The sequence below is a fragment of the Dreissena polymorpha genome, chromosome 11, assembly GCF_020536995.1.
Source record: "Dreissena polymorpha isolate Duluth1 chromosome 11, UMN_Dpol_1.0, whole genome shotgun sequence".
Lineage (NCBI taxonomy): Eukaryota > Metazoa > Mollusca > Bivalvia > Myida > Dreissenidae > Dreissena > Dreissena polymorpha.
The window spans coordinates 41,954,100-41,976,549 of NC_068365.1; the positions used below are offsets into that span (position 1 = coordinate 41,954,100).

A 22,450-nucleotide genomic window follows, 5' to 3' on the forward strand; every position below is an offset into this window, starting at 1 on the left:
CATTTTCCCTAATTTTTTTTGACGATTTATTAAAAACGCGACTTATTGTACATGAATGATATGATAGGCCTACTGTATATCGACATATTTGAATTGTCAATTTATCACATTTTCCTTATTTCGTATAATGTGCATTGTTTATAACTATGCATGTACTTTTGACATTTAAGAATGTACAACAAGCCATACAGATATCGCACAATTCATAAACAATCTGCAATATTTGCTTTCCGATTAAATTCACGTAAGGCATAGTGCTGTGTAAAGTATAAGATGGTAAAAATAGCACCAAACTGGAATTCGGAACGTCCCATTTTGTTCACGGGTATTATCCACTCATTTATCTGTTGTGTAATGGAATATTTTTCATTCTTTCTGTATTTATATATTAAATTATTTTCTTGTAAAATAAGGGCATTTACCATAGACAATAAAACATTGTGCGAGTTTAAACATAATTATGTTTGTATGCAGAAATCTGCAACTGCAACCGTGTTTACCAACGGCTATTATTTGATAAACTGCTCCAATTCATTTTAACAGCAGTAATGTACATAGAGTACATGACGTAGCGTGTGACGAAGAAGAGTTCTCATTTGAATATAGTGATATGATGGCATAAGGGTCTTTATTTAACTATGCTAAAATGATTAAAGACCCTAGATAAAAAATCGTCAATTATTGGATGGATTTTAAAGGACAATTAAAGGTAAGATAATAGTTCGAACGTGTTTTGGTTTTTGTTTGTACTTTTGTCGTTCCCTGTTCTCGGGGAAATGATTTTAACATGGGCGCCATTGATGCATCGGATCACACACGGCATACGCATAACTTTTTATAAAAAACACGTTCTGCGCGTCCTTTTATTCGTCGTCCGAAGTCGGAAAACGTATTGCCCTGTATATTAAGTCAAATAAAGTGTCAGTCGCTGCAATTTTCTGTTTACTCGTCGAAATTGTCAAGGTCGTCGATGGTGTACATCTATGTTGACATCGACATCATTTTGTCAGGAGCAATCGCCGCCATATTGGAATTTGATCATTTTCTTTCGAAAATAAAATGAATTATAGTAAAGTAAAATCTTTTCGCGGTCGTAATGTGTTACAATTCGCATGCTGCGTAAAATTGAATCGAGGCATATGGTGATATTTTTTCTCGTTTTACAGTTTGTGTGGGAATTTTCTAAAGACTATTTTGCGTACCAGGACAAATGCATTTATATCACTACGCATGGTTACATTCGTTAGATTTTAAGCGCTTTTAAGAATGAATTAAAATTATTGTTAAGGATATTAGATCTATTTATGTTAAATGTCACGTTCAAAAAATCAAATGGGATTTATAAATAGAATACTAGGATTAGCGTTGAATACAGAGAAGTTTATGTTGCTCGACTCGAACACCGAAAGCGCTCGCCAAGGCTCGCGCTCCCAGCGTTCTAAGCCTTGCAACATAATCTTCTCTGTATTCAACGCTAACCTAGTATTCTCTATAAGTACGACTTTGTAGGATTCTTCGGTTTGATATGTAATTGAGAGTATCGTACTTTTCTGTGTATTTGATGCTGCTATAAAACAGTGTTTTGTGCAACCGTTCACGATGCCAATAGACTAACATATATTGAATATAAAATACTCAAGATATGTTGATAACAACAATGATTTGGGTACTTTTAACACTTTAAACTTGTCAACAAAAGCCTCAAACAGATATGATATATTGCTGGCAATTCAGACACAGTTGGATTAAAAATAAAGATAACATATCTACAATATTTTATTTCCCAAAATGAACAATTTAATCTCATCGTTATTGAAGATTTACTTAAAGATAAACTGTGTTGAATTTAATAATAATTGTTTGACTTGGAGAAAAGCACCACGATTTTTAGTGGTTAGAAATCTTATCTAAAACTGATCTCTGAAAATCTTGAAAACTCCCCTTGTACAATACTCTTTTTTGACATAAAATTTTTAGGTATGAGAAACCTTTACAACATCAATCTTTTTTTTTCTTTGCAACACATCGTCTTATTCAGGTAAACATATGTTCCTAGTTATATTGTAATCCTTACAAACGTGTATATGTATCCTAGCACGACATTAATATCTATACATAGTATAACGCATCCTGACATATGTTTATGTAACGTCATTAGTTGTTATACCAGTCAACATTTGGAGGTAGAGCTATGTCACATTACTCGGAAAATACTATACAGTTTTTATTTGTGTTGAGATAGAAACATCAATAACACAACAAGTGATTTTAAACACATGTGTTATATATTTATACACGAAAAGAGAAAAGGGAAAACAACAAAGCAACCAAAAACACTTTGTTTAAATAGTTAACACAAGTGCTCACGGCGTCGTTATCAACACGTCAAGCATTATATTCATTCCAGCTGAAAATTCAGCGTTATATAAATTATATGTCATAATTTCTATTAAAATTGGAAGAGAAAGATATGATACATAGAAAAATAAGCTACTAACATATCGTTGTGTGAAATATCAGACTCGCGCAACGGCAAGCATCACCATCCTTATATTCTTAGCCGTGCGATATTTGTTAAATATGTTTGTTTGCTGATTTTGTATTTCTTTGTAATTTTAAAATATATTACATTTTGATATGAATCGTTTGCTTTGTTAAATCTGATTCTATTTAACCAAACATGATGACTTAATGGTCGATTCCGAGTTATATCACCTACCATAAGACATTGACTGATATAGACCCTCTTGACGTGATATTAAAAATTATTATATCATAGTGGTATAATTATAACAAATATCAAACTATGGCACTCACACAGCCAAATCCAAACTGTTGTAGTACAAAAAAACAGTATCGGTAATATGTAATAGACGAAAGAAGAAATGGCAAAGTAGAGCAGTTCACAATGGACACATGCAAAAATCGTTCAATTTTCCACAACCAAGAAATATGTTATTTCAAAACAATCATGACGAACAAGCACAACTATAACCTTTATTAAAATTCAATACAAGAAACACATTTAAATTAAATCAAGCAAACATAAAGCCGATATGGTTACCAATTATGGAACAATAGAAATATCGTTTCCACATCAGATTTTGCCAACAACTAGTTGCTTACACGGAAAATATTTTCATATCGGTCCCATATATAATTGTACACTGGGGAAATAACATAGAAGATATTTGTTTGATTTGGTGAAATAATGATTTTAACTCACGAGTTATCACAGAAAATATACATTTTCTATTATCACGAGTGAATAAAAATCGATATTCCACTAATCACAAAATTTCACATAATGACACTATAATTATCGATAATTGTCATTTTTTAATTTTCACATTTTGCAACAGTGAATTATCAGTTTTAAATCGCTGATATGTCTTTATAAACCACCGGAAAGCTTTTAAAAAAAAACATTGCATAATTATGTGTATGAATAATTGCGGAGATTGAGTCTTCTGTCACATATACGGACGTCGGATTTCTTTAACAGGGCTTAAATAGCCTTCTGTCACATATACGGACGTCGGATGTCTTTAACAGGGCTTATATTGAAATTATCAGAGGTATCAACTTCAAACATCACGAGTGGTTATTGAAAGGTGCTTTCTGCTTTAATCTCGTCAGTATTTTTTTTTATATACACATTGCAAATACACAAAAAAACAGCATGTAGCGAAAAGGATATTATATTGATGTAATTTAGATAATATTTTATAACACAACTCAAATAAATGAAATTGAACTGCATTGTTTTCGATGTATATGTTAATAATTAATGCTAGCCATTCGAAATACATATAAACGTTTATTTATGATGCGCGTTTGAGTCATATTCACTACATTATAAAAAGGTCATATGAATTATGCCTTCGTTTTATGGGTAGTTAGTGTCACTTTTGAACATCAACAACGCAATGTAATTCAGTGTTTTGGTGTGGACTGTTCTGCATATTGTTTCCTTGCGCTATTCCTTTGGCAAGCAACGGTCCATTCCGATGAAGGTACGTGATTGGCCAAACGATGTACTCGATGTATAGTCCACGGCATGTATATTCCTTGAAAACAGCCTTTTCAAAAACTTGTCTAGGCATTGGCTGTTCGTCTATTCCTATTCCAACAACTGCTTTCCCTGACGTCGGTTTGCCATTGACCATTGGCATTCGGGTGTGAGCTTGTTTCCAAATACGCGGATGCCATCCTGGACATTCAATAACCACCGGCGGGTCATTGGCATTCATGAGCAGACATAACCGTACGCATTCCATTATATATTTTTTGATCGCGTCGTTGTTGGCAAACGATGGGTATTCGTTGTAATGAGTTGATAGATGAGTTGAAAAATCCTTAAATATGTTAAAACAAATAAGTTTTACAATAGCTTAACTTAAAAATTGTACTTTTATTATTTAGGGATATATTTAATATATGAATGTGTTTCATAACAACCAAGACACAATAAAAGCAAAACGTAAAAAAGCATAGACACACACAATAACAACCAATTGAGTAAACAGTCTGAAGATCTTTTGCAACAATTATTGTCAGATTAAAGCTAGATGTGTAATTACCCGTTCCGTTTCGTCAATGTGTCGCAGAACCTTCTTTTTTCGTGCATCTTTCAAACTCTTCGCTGTCACAGTATCGTTCTATATTACAACCGATCATTATTATAACATGATAATTATAACTTCTTCCAAAGAACATGTGTATTTGTGAAATGAATTGCATTTGTATTTTTTTTCGATTGACATAATTTTGAAAACAAACCAATGAAAAGCATCATAAAGTGAAACGGTCAAAGAGCGACTTCATTTAATTTATAATAAATATGATACAGCCGTTGCAAGCTTGCATTATTTGGTCGTGTGTGTATAAAAAGTTTATTCTATACAAGTTTACAATCTGTGCCTTTAGTTTACTGAATATATTGAAGAACCAGATAGATCATTCGTGTTTCAAAATTGAAGTTATTTACCTCTATAAGATAGTGATTTTGGACGTGGCTCCAAGATTCTGTGAGTTCCTTTTCGCAAAAAACGTATGCTTCCTTGAATATTTGAAAATAAGTCACAAGGACATGAACATTCTAAATCATGTGCGTGGATAAAATAAATACTGTGAAACCATTATTAATCGTCAGGCATTAATTTTCATAAATTTCGCCAGTCGACCGATCGGCGAATTTAAGATCCTAACGAACAATCATGCTCTATGTTTGAACAAAAACAAACACTAAGTTGAACAATATTAAAACTTTACCGTAGACATGAGGCATTAAATTTCAAAATAATCCATGCACACATTCACTGCTGTTTCGTAATCAAGATTAATCCGGTTTTGACAGAAAGGGATGTAGATTACACAAGGTACTTAACTGACACGTGACACTTCTTAAAAACGCGTGTGCAGTACAGCTGTATCGAATGCGTTGACCTCGTTTATGTAGAATGGTAATGAATTCGCGCTAATTGTTTATAACTGTATTACCCATTAGGTGCATTGTGTTTTTCAGGGGTGTTGCATATTAGCCATCCCGCAGCGAATGCCGATGAAAGACAATAAACCAAACGCAAAGATGACGATGTGTGATCAACAAGCATATTTATCACAAATTAATAAAGAATATTTTAATTGCTGTTTGTTGTTTGATTGTTTGCGTTTAGCTACACTTATTACTATTTTATATGTATCGATTTATTTATTTTTAAATTAGTGACATTATTGATTTATATACCGGTTGTTTACTTTTTAATAACACACACACACATAGAGTTTATAATTTTAATGTTGATATCAGGATAAAAAAGCAATTTATTTGAAAAAAAACCACTTAACAAACTGGAACCTCTTTCGTATAACACAAACAGTTTTAAAACGGTATTGACAGCATTTTAATAACAATCATACCAACTAGAACACAAACCCAAGAAAATAAACAAAAGTGACTAGTTTGATTTGCTTGCAAAAAATACTTCATTTCATTTAGAGAGCAAAAAAAACGGAAACAACATTGTTTCATCAACACAACATGGACAATTTTTTTTTAAATCAGCCCAGCTTTAAGACTAATTGGCAATTGGCTTCGTTGTTACAAACACTCGTTAACGGTTATTCGATCCCACTTGTCCGGTAATCATAACAATGAACGTGTGAATGGCATACATTAAGAGGGTCCATTACTGTCCCTTGATAACAAAAGACTAGTTAATTGGCATGTGACAAACAGGCCCCACCTCCTGCAGTGATTCTCAAGTGTGTTCCCGCATTCGTACCACGATTTTTCGCAAATGCGATAGATCGCGAATATGTATTACACACAAATCGGATAGTGACTGACGCATTTTTTTAAAATTCAAAATCAGAAATCGGCGAATTTAAGTGCTGACGAAATCGTCAGTTTTATAAAAATGACGAAATTTTGTGCTGTCGAAAATAAATGGTTTCACAGTATTTAACTTAAAGTTTAATACATATATGTGTGACTGTAAGAGATCGTAGGTACAAGTGATAAAATAACGCCTATTAAATCGGTATAAAATCCTCTTTTAATATGTGCTTTGCATTCACTGTTCAATCAAAGGATCACGTCTAAATACTTGCTGTTTTAGTTTTATTAATGAATTAATTAATTATTTATCATATGATAATTAAAGTCACTGAATGGGGTACTCAATTAATTTGTTCGACATTTGTGCTAATTTCTCTTCCGATCAGAAGCATTATTAATGCTAGTCATTATTGATTCATTGTCATCTAACCTCGTGAATAATCATACACATGTATATGGTAAACGGGATTGTTTCGCATGCTTAATGCGATGATTATGAGTAAAAGGGCACATATGACAGGACACACGATAAAAATTGATTAAATACACGCTAAAAACTGATTACCATGATGATATCTAAGAGGAAGGTAATCCCTTGTTTTTCCGTATATTGTTGGCCCAGCACGGAAAAAGCATCCGTCCACTCATTGTCATAGAGTTCGGTGAGAAGCTCTGCAATTTTGGTCGGTCTGAATGTGTCACTGAGGTCGGCAATATTGGGATTGTTGTCCCTTAGTTTGGACGACATCAGTTGGCTAAGTCTTAAATAACCAAACTGAGTCATGCGCATTCACTTAGTGTGTAAGTATAGAGTGTGTTTAATGAAACGATGTTGTTGTAAAGACAATCGGTAATATTTCAGCTGAATTTACTAGTAAAATGTTTAAAATTATTAGCTTATCATTATTTTATGCTGAATTGAAAAAGTTAAACTGCTGTTGAACCAGCCGGTAAGAAATTGAAATTTGATCAATAAGGCGGTCGTTTATTTATGGTAAGTGAAAAATCGTCCAACAATGATTAGAAGACACATGTCCATCTTTCATTATGTGATATTATAAGAGCATAAGACATCATATTGTGATTTCATAGAATAGATTTTATTTAACTCCTCTGTCCGAATACTGAAAAGCTTGGATATATTTTTATGATAACTGATTATTCGTCAAAGCACAAAAAACAGACATAAAAATTTGGTCTCCGTCTTGGACTGATCGACGCAGGTCATTATTACTTATGTTATTTCAAGTAATGATAATTTTAGTTTAACATACGATCATCACAAGGTAAAACAAATATAAACGTAAATGTAATAATTATTAGAAAATTAAAATAAGATACCTGGTTAAAGCATCTTGTTTTTCAGATTCCAACAACTGTTTTTCCTGACGAAGTCGTTTGATTTCTAACTTGGCGTTTTTCAGCAATTGTTCCCAAGTTGGAAGAGGTTCGTCGCTGATGCCAGTTGTATAAGTTACTTCGTTTATGGAAATGCTTGTAGAACACCCGTAACTATGATTTACAAATGTAATACGTAGCCCACATTAAGACATACGTATTGAATATATGGTAATGAATATAACAGACATGCCATTCATATAATTATGTCAGAGATTGTAGAACGCAGATTTTTGTTATGTTTTAAACGAAAAGCATTGACAATAAACAAAACATTAGTACTTTATTTTTATGATGATGATATTATGCTTCATTTTAAGATGTGTTAATGATACTTGAGTCACTTTGAAAAACATTGACTTAAATTTTCACGTGCGAACGTACCATAATCTGGCGATGAAACCACACAGTGTGCGAACGAGCGTTAATCTGGCGACGAAACCATACAGGGTTTCAGATAACGTAAATTGCATACCAAAATCCATATCTGCAAAATGTACACAAGCAAACTATCAACAACTAACTATGTTATGCGTTATCTTAAGCATATCTAGTTTTACACAACTATATGTGTTTTTACAAAACAAAAATATCTTAATATGTTTAAAACAAAAACAAGCATCGCAGTCCGTATGTCCAAAAAGAAAAATATAGACAAAACAAGATGTGATACCCCATATATTTGAACTTTGACTTTTCACACCAATTAACTATTCCAAACGTTCAGCTATATGAGATACATATGAATAAGAGCAGTTGTTACGAAGTTATAGTGTATATTACATTAGCGATTTTGACCCATATATTAGACCTTTGACCTTGAAAGATGACCTCGACCTTGACCTTTTACTACTCAAAATGTGCAGCTCTATAAGATACACATGCATGCCAAATATGAAGTTGCTATCTTCAATATTGCAAAAGTTATGGCAAATGTTAAAGTTTGACGCAAACCAACAAACCAACAAACAAACCAACAGACAGGGAAAAAACAATATGTTCCCCAGTACTGGGGACATAAAAATATTACAAGGATTTGCAAAAGGTAATCCACTTATTTCATTTAGGAAAAACATCCCAAGTTTTGTGTTCTTAATGAAGTGCATGAAGTTTTTACAACAGAAAATCACTAGTATGCGCACAACGAAATAGAGTAAATGTGCAACTACTACACACATGCGAGTATAATGTAGAAAATATATGAACACTTCCAACATATCTAAAGCCCTTGTAATTTCGCGATGTAATGGCTATTATCAGTTAAAATAAAATTGCTATCCAGAATTTTAGAACAAATCTGGTTAAAACATCTATCAAGTAACTGTTAATACAAACATTCGCATACCTGGTAAGTTGTCTAAATGGACTGATTATCCTCGAGCGTTTGCTTATGAAATAAACATGTTAAACATAAAGTTGTAGTACATAAACATTGCACTGTTATCGGTCTCAATATGCAACCTCATGATTAATATGAATATACGTTATCGACTAAGCCCTAGTTTACCTGGGCGATGGGCATATCAAAACACGTTTTTATACCACCTGGAAGATATGGTTAGTTTTATTTTATTAGTTGATATTTAATGAAATCTCTATTCGAAATATTTGCACTAAAAAGTGCATATGTTTAAAAAAAGAGTTTATGTGTATAACCTTTTATGAACATATACTTTTAATATCGGATTTACAAGAAAATAACCTTTTTGATCGAATCGTTAAACAAAATGGATTCTAAACTCAAAGTATGACGAACCTGCAATAAACAACACGAATAGACGTTATTGCTTAAGCAATAACAATGTAATCATCACAAAAATGAAAGAAAATAACTTTTTGTCTAACAAACACTTTTTTCTTTTCGAATTAATAAATTCACAACAGGTTTACTATTACTTACATGAAGTATAGCAGGAAAATTGGCACGTAAAATACCAATTAATGTTCTGAATTATACAAAGAAAGATTTTGCAAACGTCAAATGACCCGTTATTAACAACATTTCATCGCATGTTTTAAAGATAGCAAGATAAGTTTGGTCTTAACTCGCAGAAATACGGATCCTTAAACTAGCTATTGTTGAAACACATTTAATAAAAAGCTATTGTACACATTCTTTCTTGATCGAGAGTAATAATTAACCCAAACTATTCATATATTAAAAACAGAAATACATTTTCTGCATTATCACAGGAAAGCAAAATAAAAAACAAAAATCACGTTTAATACATCTTAAAATTAATCAATTATAATATTTTGGTAAACACGTTTGTATTTCATAAAACACGTTATGTTGCCGAATGATACATACGCCACAAATAAACTTAAACTTTGTCCTGTAAATTATACATATATAACACTAAGACAGAACTATAATTTGGTGAATATATTTTGTTTGAATCTCTTTTACGGAACTTCCCGTCATTCATATTTAAGGACATTTTTTCGTATGACTGTAGGTCGTACAGATATGGCACTGATTTACGCGTTATACCTTCAGAACGCCCCGCTCGTTACGGCGTGAAACATACGCTTTAAGTTCCTAACTTGACAAACGTTGCATCTGAATAACCTCAATGCATTGAATTTTTAACATTGTTCATGATTATGTTGGGCAGTTTTATTTTACCGTTGTGTTTATTTTTATTGTAAAAAAACTCTTGGTATAATAAATATGGTTTTGAGACCTTACACATTTCATTTATTTATTCTGCTGTGGCGAGACGCAGGTACTTGCCATCATATACTATCATTTATACAATTATTACCGTCAGAGGGAAGTACAAAATGCCTGAAACTATTGGTTCATGCATCATTTTACCAAAATATGTGTATTATATTGCCATAAAACAATGCAGTTTAATATGGTTTCAATTTTATTAGAATTTATGTTTTGCATCACAATGAAGAACATAATATATAGTACAGATATGCACAAACGTAAATAAAACCAAACGTATGTTGTTATAGATGTACGGTTATCTGTAGACAGTATCCTAATGGTAAACCCATCTTAGTTTCAGAACAACCCTTTAACCGTCAGTGTTATCAACGAGTTGTCCGTGTCATTAAGCACTGTTTTGATAAGATGTTTGATAAAGAAATATGGGTTGCAGTGACACAATAGGTGGGATTTACACGTTATGTGTAACATTTAATATTGAATTGCGATGCCTTGAATATATCTTTGAATTTACACTTCAAGTATGCAATTATGATTACAAATGGGACATGCGTGAGGTACAAAATACCTAAAAACCGGTCTAAACCTTATATTCTTTGCATACGACATCTGATTGATGTTACACCGGCTGTGATCAGTTTATGTTATGTGATATCATGTGCCGTAATTCCCTTTAAAGTTATAACTCTGTTGCTCTGGTCTCCTTTCTTACATCGAGTAATTAAATGGTAATGAAATTGAATTAGTTTAAATTCCCTTTTGTTATTGTTAAATTTGAGTTGCAATGCTATGAGGTTAAATTTTATTTACACTTAGGTGTATCATGAATATTGCTGGGCAAAGTATGAGGTTTAGCTGTCTAAAATAGGTTTTAACCCCCAGTGCCTTTATTCTTCTATGTGTGTACGTTGTTTCGTTTTTTGCCGTCCTGTTTGGGCAATCGGTCACTTGCCGAAAATAAAGGACCACGAAATTGCGTATAATCAGAATGCAATACTGCTGGTGCAGTTGGAGTCACTTCTTTATATTAAAATCATAAAGACATGCTGTAAGTTTGTGTAACCGCGTACTGATGTAGACAATCGTTTTGTTCAGTCGCCTTTTGTAATATTTGTTTTTTGTAAAAGTTTTAGAAAGTAACATATCTTGAATACATAACAGATAAGATTCGTTGATAAAGAACAAGAAGCGGTTAACTTTAATCAGCATAGTCAACAAATACATTATATTATAAATATTATACAGGTGACACAAACACATAATGTAGACAAGATGCTATCACATAGACTGTTTAAAGTAATTGTTGACACATTATTGTAGTTAAAACAACTCATTGAATGAATCATTTCAACGCATTCTTGTTACCCAATTGCCCAAGCGTCATAAGACACTTTTTCAACAGCGATATACGGGTTCCCGAAACAAACAGACTCTTGCCCAAGCCCACATTGAACCTGTATAAATATGTAGCATATGAAATATATTAAATTACATAAAGCCATCCAAGGCCCAATAAGGTAATCGATTAGGCCCATAGAAATACTGTTTTGAAGATACCATTTTACCGATTAGGTTTCATATATTCTTGCTAAGTTGGCAAATAATAATTTGCATATGATCATTTATTTTAATTTAATCTAGAAAAACTGGCATAGGCCACATCAACGCTCAAGTCCAAACAATTTATCCGGGAACAGTTGTGCTGAAGGTAAATAATTTTCTCACATGTCCGGACGTCGGATTTATTGTCCAGGGCATATCTTCAAACCTCGTATCACTGCAAACATTTGCAGTAGGTATGCATGCGTTTCCCCAGAATTGTGTTCAGGTTCAGCGCCAAGCCGGCGAAGAAGAGGGTTGATGCGGAAGGGTAGGAGCCCATTGCGCGTTTTATGTTTTGTACATATTTTAAATAAAAATCTACACTACTTTGGATCTACTTAAACACAACATTTTCATTTTTTTTTCAATAGCAAAAGCGACGTTGAATCAAAAATGACCATTATGATAACTATCATTGTACTGGTGCTTTTTGATTCAACATCTTAAATGCTATTTACAATAAATACTCAAGATAAAGAAGCGACATTGAGTTTGTATGAGACTAAAAACAAATAAATTTTATTCCCCTTGATGAGCTATGAATATGTTACTAAATTAAGATGGACAATGTTGATTTATAAATGAAATAAAACAGTTTTATTTTCACATTTTATGTTCCGATTAGTAATAAGTAGACCATGTAAATTTATGATAATATTAATTAATTAATTAATATTAATGAGCGTTGCAGTCAAATACATTATACTATAAAACGAACCTATAAATTATATTCTTATGAAATAGATTGTTGGCAGTACATACGAACATCCAAACCACTCAGTACTTCAGCGTTTTGGGGCGGGCTGTTCTACATATGGTTTCCTTGAGCTATTCCCTTGGCAAGCATCGGTCCATTTCGATGAAGGTACATGATGGGCCAAACAAAACAGCCTTGTCAAAATCGTGTCTAGGCATGGGCTGTTCGTCTATTTCTATTCCTACCCATGCTTTCCTTGACGTCGGTTTGCCATTGACCATTGGCATTCGGGTGTGACCTTATGTCAAAATATGCGAATGCCATCCTGAACATTCAATAACCAATGGCGGGTCATTTGCATTCATGAGCAGACATAACTGTACGCATTTAATTATATATTTCTGGATCGCGTCGTTGTTGGCAAACGATGGGTATTCATTGTAATGAGTTGACAGATCAGTTGAAAATTCCTAAAAAATAACACCATTTTATGTTTGTTTAATAAGTAATAGGATTACTTAATACACGAACGGTGTACGTAAAAGTTGTTAGATAAGTTTGATGTGTTAATGCTTAGAATTGAATGTGTGTGTATGTGTTCGGCATTGTATTTATGTTTTACAACGTTGTCAGATTTAAGTTATGTTTACCCGTTTCTTTTCAGCAATGTCATCCAGAATCTTCTTTTTTCGCGCATCTTTCAAACACTTTGCTGTCACAGTATCGCCCTAAAATACATTAAACTATAACGAGTTAATTCGGTTACTTTTGACAATATAGATCGTATTCAGTTATGTGGTGCTGTATTTTGGGTTTTTTGGCAACTTGAGTATATATAAAATTACTGTTATCATCCTCATTATTTTTTTGTAATTATTATTTTATTATTAATATTAATTTTATAAATGTAGTATTCATTTACTATTACCTCGGTTAGAAAGATTTTTTTAACATAGTTTCAAGACGCAGTGAGTTCCTGTTCGCAGAATACGTAGGCTTCCTAGATTATAGAATATCAACCATGTGTTCAATATTTTACCATGCAGCTCAATAAAATCAAGCTATTATTGCAAACATCTTATAGTTAAAGTGTGTGCGTTAACTAAATGTGAAAGTAATGTATGTGCTATCATATTTAATTAAATAACAGTGAATACGTAAACATATTAAAATCCATATTATATTGACCTGTAGTAGTTATCCAATTCTCTCCTTTTGATCAGAGGAAATCAGTACTTATATATTATTAAAACTGTTGTTGCCATTACATCATCGAACATATGGGCATATCGAAATTCATTTTATTTTGCGATTTTCATTCATTGATTAAGACATTGCGCCGCAATGTTCAACTTTTTTTGTCGATGTGAAGTTGGTTATAACATTGTAAGGTGTTTACAAAATTTTAAGCACATGAACATTCAATCCATACGTATATAATTGGCGCGACTGACCTTCTTAAAAGCAAATAATACCAGGTAATTAACAAAGAAGCACAATATTTATATAACGTTTCGGAGACATTTTACTGCTGACTATACTAGGGTTAAAGTTTTAAACGAGACGCTGCCTGCCACAATCATGAAAAGCCGTGTGGTTCAAAGCACGCATAACAGATAACACAATAATATTTCATTACCATAATGATATCTAAGAGAAAGGTTATTCCCTGCTTTTCCGTATATTGTTGTTCCAGCACAGAGAAAGCATCTGTCCATTCATTGTCATAGAGTTCAGTGAACTGCTCGCCAATTTTGGTAGGCCTAAACTTGTCGCTGAGGTCGGCAATATTTGGGTTATTGTCCCTCAGTTTGGAAGACATTAATGTGCTTAGTCTGGTATAAGCCATTAAACATCATGTATATTCGATATAAGGCAGGCTAATATTGAATAATCTGTATGAATGCATTATCTATCTGAATAAATATATAATTAGTCTATAAGGGTTAATATTCTGAACGAATGTAAGCTTCTTTTATTTGTAATTTTAAGTTGACGCCATCTCCTTTCCATCCGTCATAATATATTACTTTAACGCAACAATTAAGTGTAAATACCACTTTTGTCGCCATTATTGCAATTTAAGTCACAACATATGTTAAACATATATTTAGCAGTTGTGAACATAGTACCTGTTTAAGGCATCTTGTTTTTCACTTTCCAACACCTGTTTTTCAGCATGCAATCTATCGATTTCCGACTGAGCTTTTTTCAGCAAATCTTCCAATTGTTGTTGCACTCTTGTATGGTTTTGATCTCTTCGAAATGTATTTACAAAACAATTAAGTGTGAATAACATTTAAACCGTCATTATTGATATGTAAATAAAAACAAATATCAAACATATATTTAATATTCGTAGAATTATGAACCTGCTTAAGGCATCTTGTTTTTCACTTTCCAACACCTGTTTTTCACTACGAAGTATATCGATTTCTGACTGAGCTTTTTTCAGCAATTGCTCACAATTTTGTTGATTTCTTGCCTGACGTTCATCGCTGCTATTTTTTCTAGTAGGTACTTTGTTCTCGACAATGTTTGGATACTTCCAACACAATATATTAGAACTTCAAAAATAAATCATTGCTAACATGAAGCTATGTATTTGGTATATGGTGTCAAGAAAGATCGGCACATTCTGAACAAAATATTATGTTTAAAAGAACACAGACTGCTATCTTGATTGGATAAACATGAACATACTGAAAATGTTTGATTTGTTATGTTTTAACGGCAAATCTAATTAACATACATCCATGTGTTTTACGATTTGGAAAAAAAAATATGACTTTAATTTTTAGATTAACACTTACCACAAATGTAAGATATACCGATAGCAGATCAAATAAAACCGTTGTGTGAGTAAATACAACAGTCCAAAGTCCATGTACTCGCCCATATCTGTAAAAAAATATTACAGAGAGCTTGTATGCACACATAGAATATGAACTCAATACGCTAATTAGTTCATAACGAAAATGCTGTAATACAATTAAACAAACAAAACAAGTACTTAAAACGAACGCCAGTAGTTTTCTTACAAAAACAATAACTTATAACACGAATGTTAATTTAGAAATGCATACGAAAAGGTTGCAATGATAAACAGTATTTATATAACGGGTTAGTTTTTTTTGTAATGAACACTGTTTATAAATTTAGTATTGCTTGAAATTTATGTTTATCATATAACTCTACAGCATATTTTAAGTTGTAAAAATACATTTAATCGTACCTGATTAGTGTTCGTTTATTATGGTAGATGAAACTTTTGTGTTTAAGATAACATTAAGATATTAATTCGAAAGCATACGAACATGAACGCTGTTCCCATTTAAACGGAGGCAATAAGTTATTTGGAGATAACTGTAGTGGGTTAATTCTTTATCAGTCTCGTATTATTTTAACGAGAAGAACGCGGAGTTTCGCATCACAAGGTAGTAAATACCGTAGTTCATAAACACCTATAACCTGCGCGGGAATCGACATAAACATTTTAACCGAGGCTTAAGTATGCATTGAATAAGACATGCAGATAAACATAAATATCAAGCCTGCTCTTTCGTTAAAATTCAAATATGAAGTACTATTAATGTATCTGTTCTGACATCAACATTCACTCTTGAATCATACCAGCTTTCATCCACAATCCAACATAGAGCGTTCAAATTAAAATATGAAGCTCGACAATTGAGAAAGTCTCCATATATAATTACTAATTATATATATATATATATATATATATATATATATATATATATATATATATATATATATATATATATATAACTGTATTGTATACAAATACGGGCACTTGACTCACGCAAATACAATTCCTCAGTCGGTGAACTTAAATAATATTGAAACACACTGAGGCCGTGTGTCTTCAGATCGCTTGTCCATTGTCTGGAGATCGTACCATATTCCGACATGTTGCAGGTGTTTGTTATTCGTATGCTGTACAAAATACATAAAGTTTAATTCTTTCCATAGATTGATCCAACCGTACATTTTAAAATTAATGACATTTTTGTAATAATTGGGTAGATTTGTAACAACACGTTTAATTTGAGTTTCATTCTTCACAGGCAAAACAAGGGTCGCATTTTAGATCCCCTCTCTGAAGTTTGTCCTTAATGTCTTTTATCCTTTTAAGTTCTAACCTCCGAATTCATTCAATCGATCTTGCGCTCTAATCTGAATTTCAAACAGGCAATTACTAGAGCCTTGTTGTGAGAAAACTGGGCATAATGCTTGTGCGTAAAGTGTCGTCCCAGATTAGCCTGTGCAGTCCGCACAGGCTAATCAGTGACAACACTTTCCGCTTTTATGATATTTTATGTTTATAGAAAGTCTGTTTTTAGCAAACATTTAGTTTCGGCTTAAAGTGTCGTCCCTAATTAGCCTGTGGGGACTGCACAGGCTAATCTGGGACGATACTTTACGCACAAGGATTATGCGCAGTTTTTTCAGAACACGACTCATAAGTTGTCATTTTTTGTGATAATTCTGTATAGCTGGCCTCGTATTTGTATTTCTATAGTGATCATCTCCTTCTGTTGACACATACTTTATTTTTTTAACATTTTTTACTTAACCCATTTATGCCTAGTGGACTCCCATCCTTCTAAATTGGATCAATTTATTTCCAAAATTAGGGATGTCAAGTATATTTATTTCTATATTTAGAATATTTCTTACAGAAATTCATTAAAGTAAACGCGCAGACCCTGATGAGACGCCGCATATGCGGCGTCTCATCTGGGTATACGCTGTTTGCCAAGGCCTTTTTTCTAGACGCTAGGCATAAATGGGTTATTATCCTACATTATATATTTTTTTATTTTGCAATTTCCCTAGTCTTACCTTGTAAAATAGATTTCACCAAGGTATAACTCTGAACTGCTTATATGATTTCCTTCACACTTTTACAACATGCGCAATAAGTTCCTGTTTAACCAGTTATTACAACTTTAAGCATTGTCCCTTTTCCGTTGGCGGTTAAACTATAAACAAGTGTATACTACTGAATCATTAACAAAAGACTTATAGAATGTCAAACACTTTTTACCATACTGGGCCGCGGTTTTGAACTCACGCCAACAAAAATAATCGCCTTACATAAGAAACTAACTACCTTATGGTCCCGTAATCGATAGTGCGCATTCGTAAAACGTTACTTTATGAACAGATAATTCATATTTGTTTAAATACTACTATTGTTTTTTTCCGCGCCTTCTTAAATAAATATGTAATTAGTGTACGTTTTTAAAATGACAATTATTGTTTCATTTTGTAAATAACCGCTGTCTTACCATCGTTATATCGTAGTGCGTGTGTTCGCAGTCAGTCAAGCGTTAATGGACTACGTGCGTACACTGCGTCTATTTGATATTACAGCACGAACAGCGCATTGCACATAAACATCCGACAAAATGGCGAGTGTCAGTGGATTTACGTTCAGTAAAACTTGGATGTTGTCTGTGATTTATTTGTTGTGTTTTTGGTTCACGAGAGTTCGATTGGAATCATTTACTTGTAAAGGTCATTTTGACAAGTGCCTTTGTTCAACTACGACTGTTGAATGTCATGGAGAAACTCAGTTGAAAGGAGATAACATTATAGATCTGTATAAAGACATCAGCGATGACTGTGAACGGATCGTCATTACCGGGTCAAATCTGACTGAAATGCAGCCCTACTTCTTTGGATCCTGTGCGGGTGCTCCAGATTTGATTCTAAAAAAACTTACGTACGTGGATCTGTCACACAATAATATACAGAGGGTCAACGGAAAAGCGTTTCACTGCGTCCCCAATCTGGAGACGCTGATTATGAGCGATAATCAATGGCAGATCGACAAGCTTGACAATGAAATCGGGTACTTCAGCAAGTTACCCTACTTAAAACACCTTGACTTGCGTAATTCTTTTGAAGATGGCACAGATGGGTCAATTTATTTCTATAAGCTGGCTCATAGTTTTAATGATACAGACATGTTTGAGTTGGAGACATTAGATCTTTCGTACAATGAATTCATTTTTCTTTCGGAAGACTCTGCGAACACGCTGTGTGAGCTTACGAATATAAAGACGTTGAATTTCTCCCATAACTTATTCAACGAGCCCGCAATGCCAACCAAAAGTGACTGCTTCCATGAATTGGAGACCCTCGATCTCTCTTACAATAGCATCCAGTACCTGACTCCAGAGTTCATGAAAGAGGTGGACGATGTACATAAACTTAACGGGAAACTGAAGAACGTTTTCCTGCACGAAAATCCATTCGAATGCGATTGTGGCCTGCAAGGAACATTGCAGTGGTTGAAGGACACCAAAGCCCCTGTCAACAAGGAACAGCTACTCTGCGCGTCTTCATACCAATCTATGTACAACGGAAAGCGTGTAATAGATCTGGAGCTCGGTGATCTAGTTTGCCAGAAGTCGGTTGTTCAGTCGAACATTCAATCATCCGTTGAAGTTGAGGTTGTTCTTGTTGTTACCATTATGCTCCTCGTGTTGGTCGTGAGTATTATCGCATTTGCCTTTGTGCACCGCGATAAGCTTGGCCTCGTCGCTCGACGCTGGCAAAACAAGAATCCCGGCCGTGAGGTTTTGGTCCCATATACGATATTACTCCCTTCAGAAAAGGGCAAGGATATAACAATATATCATTAACAGCTTGGCAAAACTTGTATCATGTACGTGTGTTTCTATGTTATATGGATATAAGATAGATTGGTAAAACCGACGGTATGAACACAAAAACACAATGTTCATAATACCGGATTGTCTCGCTTTGTGCTGCTTTCTATAATAATGAAAAACAATGTAAATGAAAAAACTTTACGGACGGCACTTTCGAAGATTGTTCGAATATGTTACTTTTTAAATAAAAATTGGTTGATTTCAATTATAGAAAGTATACGTTAAACACGGATAATATTTGAACATTCTGTCTGTGCATGTAAGTTTACAATAGTGATGTTCACCTTATAATAGGTTCATAGGCTCATCATCGCATAAGTGAAGTGTAATAAAATATTGCCATTAGATTGTCATTACATCTAAAGAGTTGCTGCCTTTAGCGCTTTTCTTCACTGTTCAATGTGGTATAGGGGATATATAACACAGAATAGTTAAACAAACTGTCAAAAGTAAGTGTATGGTGTAGAGTGTTTGACCTTAAAACGTTTGGCTCCATCTCATGGTCTCTGGAAATAAAATTTAAACATGGTAAATGAAGTAATGAATAAATTATGATTTGTCCATGCATTGGCTTGCCCTTGAAATCCCTCGGGCAAACTAGGCAACTAGATACATTAAATTCAACATCCTTAAACCTGTTGGAAAGGCTTATAAATAATACATTTGAGGGGCACTATTGCCCATTAAAAAATATAAGCGCCCATTTATTAATGTTACACTGTTACACTCTTGAAATGTAAATGCAAGTATCAATATACAGTCGATGTTTAAGCCAAATATGGTGTAGCTTTAACTACTTTGCGGTTTGAACAGTAATCATAACGGTTGATAATAATAAATTAAAGTTTCTTTTCAAAACGTTTTTATGAAAAGTCTAATTTAAATAACATCAACAAGTAAATCGCATTCGCTTCAAAGACTCTGTATTAGCCAGTTGTAATTTCCGAGTTGAACATTATTACCCAGCAACATTGAAATGAAAAGCAAAACATTGTGTAATCAGTTTTGAATATTCTGTAGCATTGAAATTTACTTACATGTAAACGTAAACACAACCACATCCTAGTACAACGTGTATAAGGGAATGTGCTCATACAGGATGTCGGAAATACAATCTTCACCGATGTGTCAGGGTTGTACACTGTTTAACTGAGAGATAAATCTTTTTAGTAAAAATCAATCAGGATTGCTAAAATTGTATTCCCATACAAAGGCTTTGTTGTGCGAGGTTTAAATGCACTTCCTTTTCGAGGTCCCCAAAAGTCGTGGGCTATCCAACGACAGTCGAAACCCGTTCGCCAATAAGCGTATTCAAGCGCCTCAGAGTTCTTACTCCAAACAACGGACATTACTTTAAGCGGCATATCGACGGTATGTACCCCTAAATATAAACATGTGTTATAACAATTATTATTTCCTTCATACAAGCAGAGGTTTCTCTTGTTAAATTGATAAAATCATAAAGGAAATATAAATACAATGCCTGAAATATCATGTCGCTACTCGCCTTTAAATAGAACTCGAAATCACGATAATTTAGATAAACTCAAGTCCTATCATCAAAAGTGCGCATGTCTCTGGCCATGCCTCGTAAATTTCCTTCATTACCACATACTACCGACTTCCGACCTCGATAGAAGCACATGACATTTAATATGTAAAACTGTTAGTAACGAAATACCACATTGTGTTACTTTGCTTAGATGTCAATCAAATTGATTTCCTACATTAGTTTTCGTGTGATGTATTAATAAGGTTTAGTTTTAATCTTTAGACGTAAAATTGGGTTGTTTTTAAGAACGTGTTTGTATTGTACATAAATATTTGATATATCATTATAATTATATTGATATAGTTGTACTCTTGTACATACAATACTACTGCACAGTTTAAAATTAAGTTCTCTTCGTAATCAATACTGGATTTACCATGGAAGTCTGTCTGTCTGTCTGTCTGTCTGTCAGTCTCTCGTAGAATCAGACTTGTCCGATAAAGTGCAATTACACTTTTCAATGTACACTATTTAAACTTCGATGCATTGTTCTTCATGAAATGAAGTTTGACATGTGCAAATTTAATAACGCTAAACAGGTATTTCAGACTTTTCCATATAAATTTTTGTTATTAAAGTATATGAGTGTATAACAAACAACTAGGTATGAACCATATGTGCATATTCTATGGATCTCGATAAAGACAATTTCAAGGGAGATGTTTCATGAATATTTGGTTATTTAAATTAGAGCTTAAAATTGCAACTACTTTTGTTGTTATGTGCGCAAAGTTACTTTTATTTTGTATTTTTTTGTATTTTTTTAAGTAAAATGTTGTATTGGTAACGTTATGACTCAATAATGAGGCCAAAATTATGTATACTAGTATCTCTAATCTTGATATATGCATTTATTGTTTGTCATGAATATAACTTGGTATGGTGGAATGTAATACACAATAATATTATTAATTGTATACATTCCATAAGATAGACCTCTACAAAAGAGGCATTGAAATGCACATTATCTGTCATTAATACAACTATTGTTCTTGTGTTGTTCGTGTTTAATGGGTTAACAATAGCACACACAAGAGCTCCCAGCCATGCGTGTGATATTTGATTTATTGAGCCGTGCTCCGTGAAAAGAGGGTTTCATGAATATGCGTTAAGTGTTGTCCCAGATTAGCCTGTGCAGTCCGCACAGTAAAACTATTTTTTTATTTTATAAGTGCTTTTTTCTAATAAACAGTTATCTTGGTTATAAAACTTGTGATCACACTTGCTTTACAAAATAAAACAAATAATGAGCAAAAACTGGGATTCCTATAATAAACATGGTACAATGTTCTTGTATATAAAAATGACCTAAATGCTCGGAGTAATGTATGTTCATGTAAATTTAATTCAGTGGAATGAAACAAGTTGTCAATATACGAACACTCATGTGATGCAAGTACATAACAGTTAACAGGTGGTTTTGCCTCGGCATAGGTTGACTTCCAAAAAAGGTATAAAGTCATACAAT

General features: G+C 33.2%; 2 protein-coding genes and 1 long non-coding RNA gene across 6 annotated transcripts; all 3 read right to left on the reverse strand.

The window, feature by feature from the left end:
* Positions 1 to 2,983: 2,983 nt before the first annotated feature.
* Positions 2,984 to 8,937, reverse strand: LOC127850674 (uncharacterized). Its single transcript, XM_052383872.1, has 7 exons — positions 8,918 to 8,937; positions 8,126 to 8,228; positions 7,685 to 7,855; positions 6,909 to 7,104; positions 4,991 to 5,062; positions 4,584 to 4,661; positions 2,984 to 4,358 (listed from the first exon to the last, which is right to left on the reverse strand). The coding sequence occupies exons 2-7, from the start codon at positions 8,224 to 8,226 to the stop codon at positions 3,906 to 3,908; spliced, it is 1,071 nt and encodes a 356-aa protein (XP_052239832.1). The 5' UTR covers positions 8,227 to 8,228; positions 8,918 to 8,937; the 3' UTR covers positions 2,984 to 3,905.
* A 2,673-nt stretch (positions 8,938 to 11,610) lies between these two features.
* LOC127850676 (uncharacterized) lies at positions 11,611 to 12,913 on the reverse strand. Its single transcript, XR_008035406.1, has 2 exons — positions 12,789 to 12,913; positions 11,611 to 12,201 (listed from the first exon to the last, which is right to left on the reverse strand). It is a non-coding gene; the product is annotated as an uncharacterized LOC127850676 (long non-coding RNA).
* Positions 12,914 to 12,915: 2 nt separating this feature from the next.
* LOC127850675 (uncharacterized) lies at positions 12,916 to 16,672 on the reverse strand. Of its 4 annotated transcripts, none has more exons than XM_052383875.1 (8): positions 16,595 to 16,672; positions 15,537 to 15,624; positions 15,096 to 15,290; positions 14,856 to 14,981; positions 14,363 to 14,498; positions 13,652 to 13,723; positions 13,374 to 13,451; positions 12,916 to 13,193 (listed from the first exon to the last, which is right to left on the reverse strand). In XM_052383875.1, exons 1-6 carry the CDS (start codon positions 16,653 to 16,655, stop codon positions 13,682 to 13,684), a joined length of 648 nt encoding a protein of 215 aa, XP_052239835.1. In that variant the 5' UTR covers positions 16,656 to 16,672; the 3' UTR covers positions 12,916 to 13,193; positions 13,374 to 13,451; positions 13,652 to 13,681. The 4 variants fall into 4 exon arrangements, with proteins under 4 accessions (XP_052239835.1, XP_052239833.1, XP_052239834.1 ...); XM_052383873.1 differs by having other exon boundaries at positions 14,363 to 14,558; XM_052383874.1 differs by having other exon boundaries at positions 14,363 to 14,558; positions 15,096 to 15,268; positions 16,595 to 16,641.
* Between the last annotated feature and the right edge of the window lie 5,778 nt (positions 16,673 to 22,450).

What these genes read in the sequence shown, in the direction of transcription:
- LOC127850674 (XM_052383872.1), bottom strand. Translation starts at nt 8,226, where the DNA reads ATGGATTTTGGTATGCAATTTACGTTATCTGAAACCCTGTATGGTTTC. An exon ending in GGTTTCATCGCCAGATTATG is followed by an intron (nt 7,856 to 8,125) that starts GTACGTTCGCAC and finishes TGTAAATCATAG; the next exon opens with TTACGGGTGTTCTACAAGCA. An exon ending in AAAATCACTATCTTATAGAG is followed by an intron (nt 4,662 to 4,990) that starts GTAAATAACTTC and finishes GTTGTAATATAG; the next exon opens with AACGATACTGTGACAGCGAA.
- LOC127850675 (XM_052383873.1), bottom strand. Translation starts at nt 16,655, where the DNA reads ATGTCGGAATATGGTACGATCTCCAGACAATGGACAAGCGATCTGAAG. An exon ending in AAACAAGATGCCTTAAGCAG is followed by an intron (nt 14,982 to 15,095) that starts GTTCATAATTCT and finishes TACATTTCGAAG; the next exon opens with AGATCAAAACCATACAAGAG. An exon ending in TTCTCTTAGATATCATTATG is followed by an intron (nt 13,724 to 14,362) that starts GTAATGAAATAT and finishes TCTATAATCTAG; the next exon opens with GAAGCCTACGTATTCTGCGA.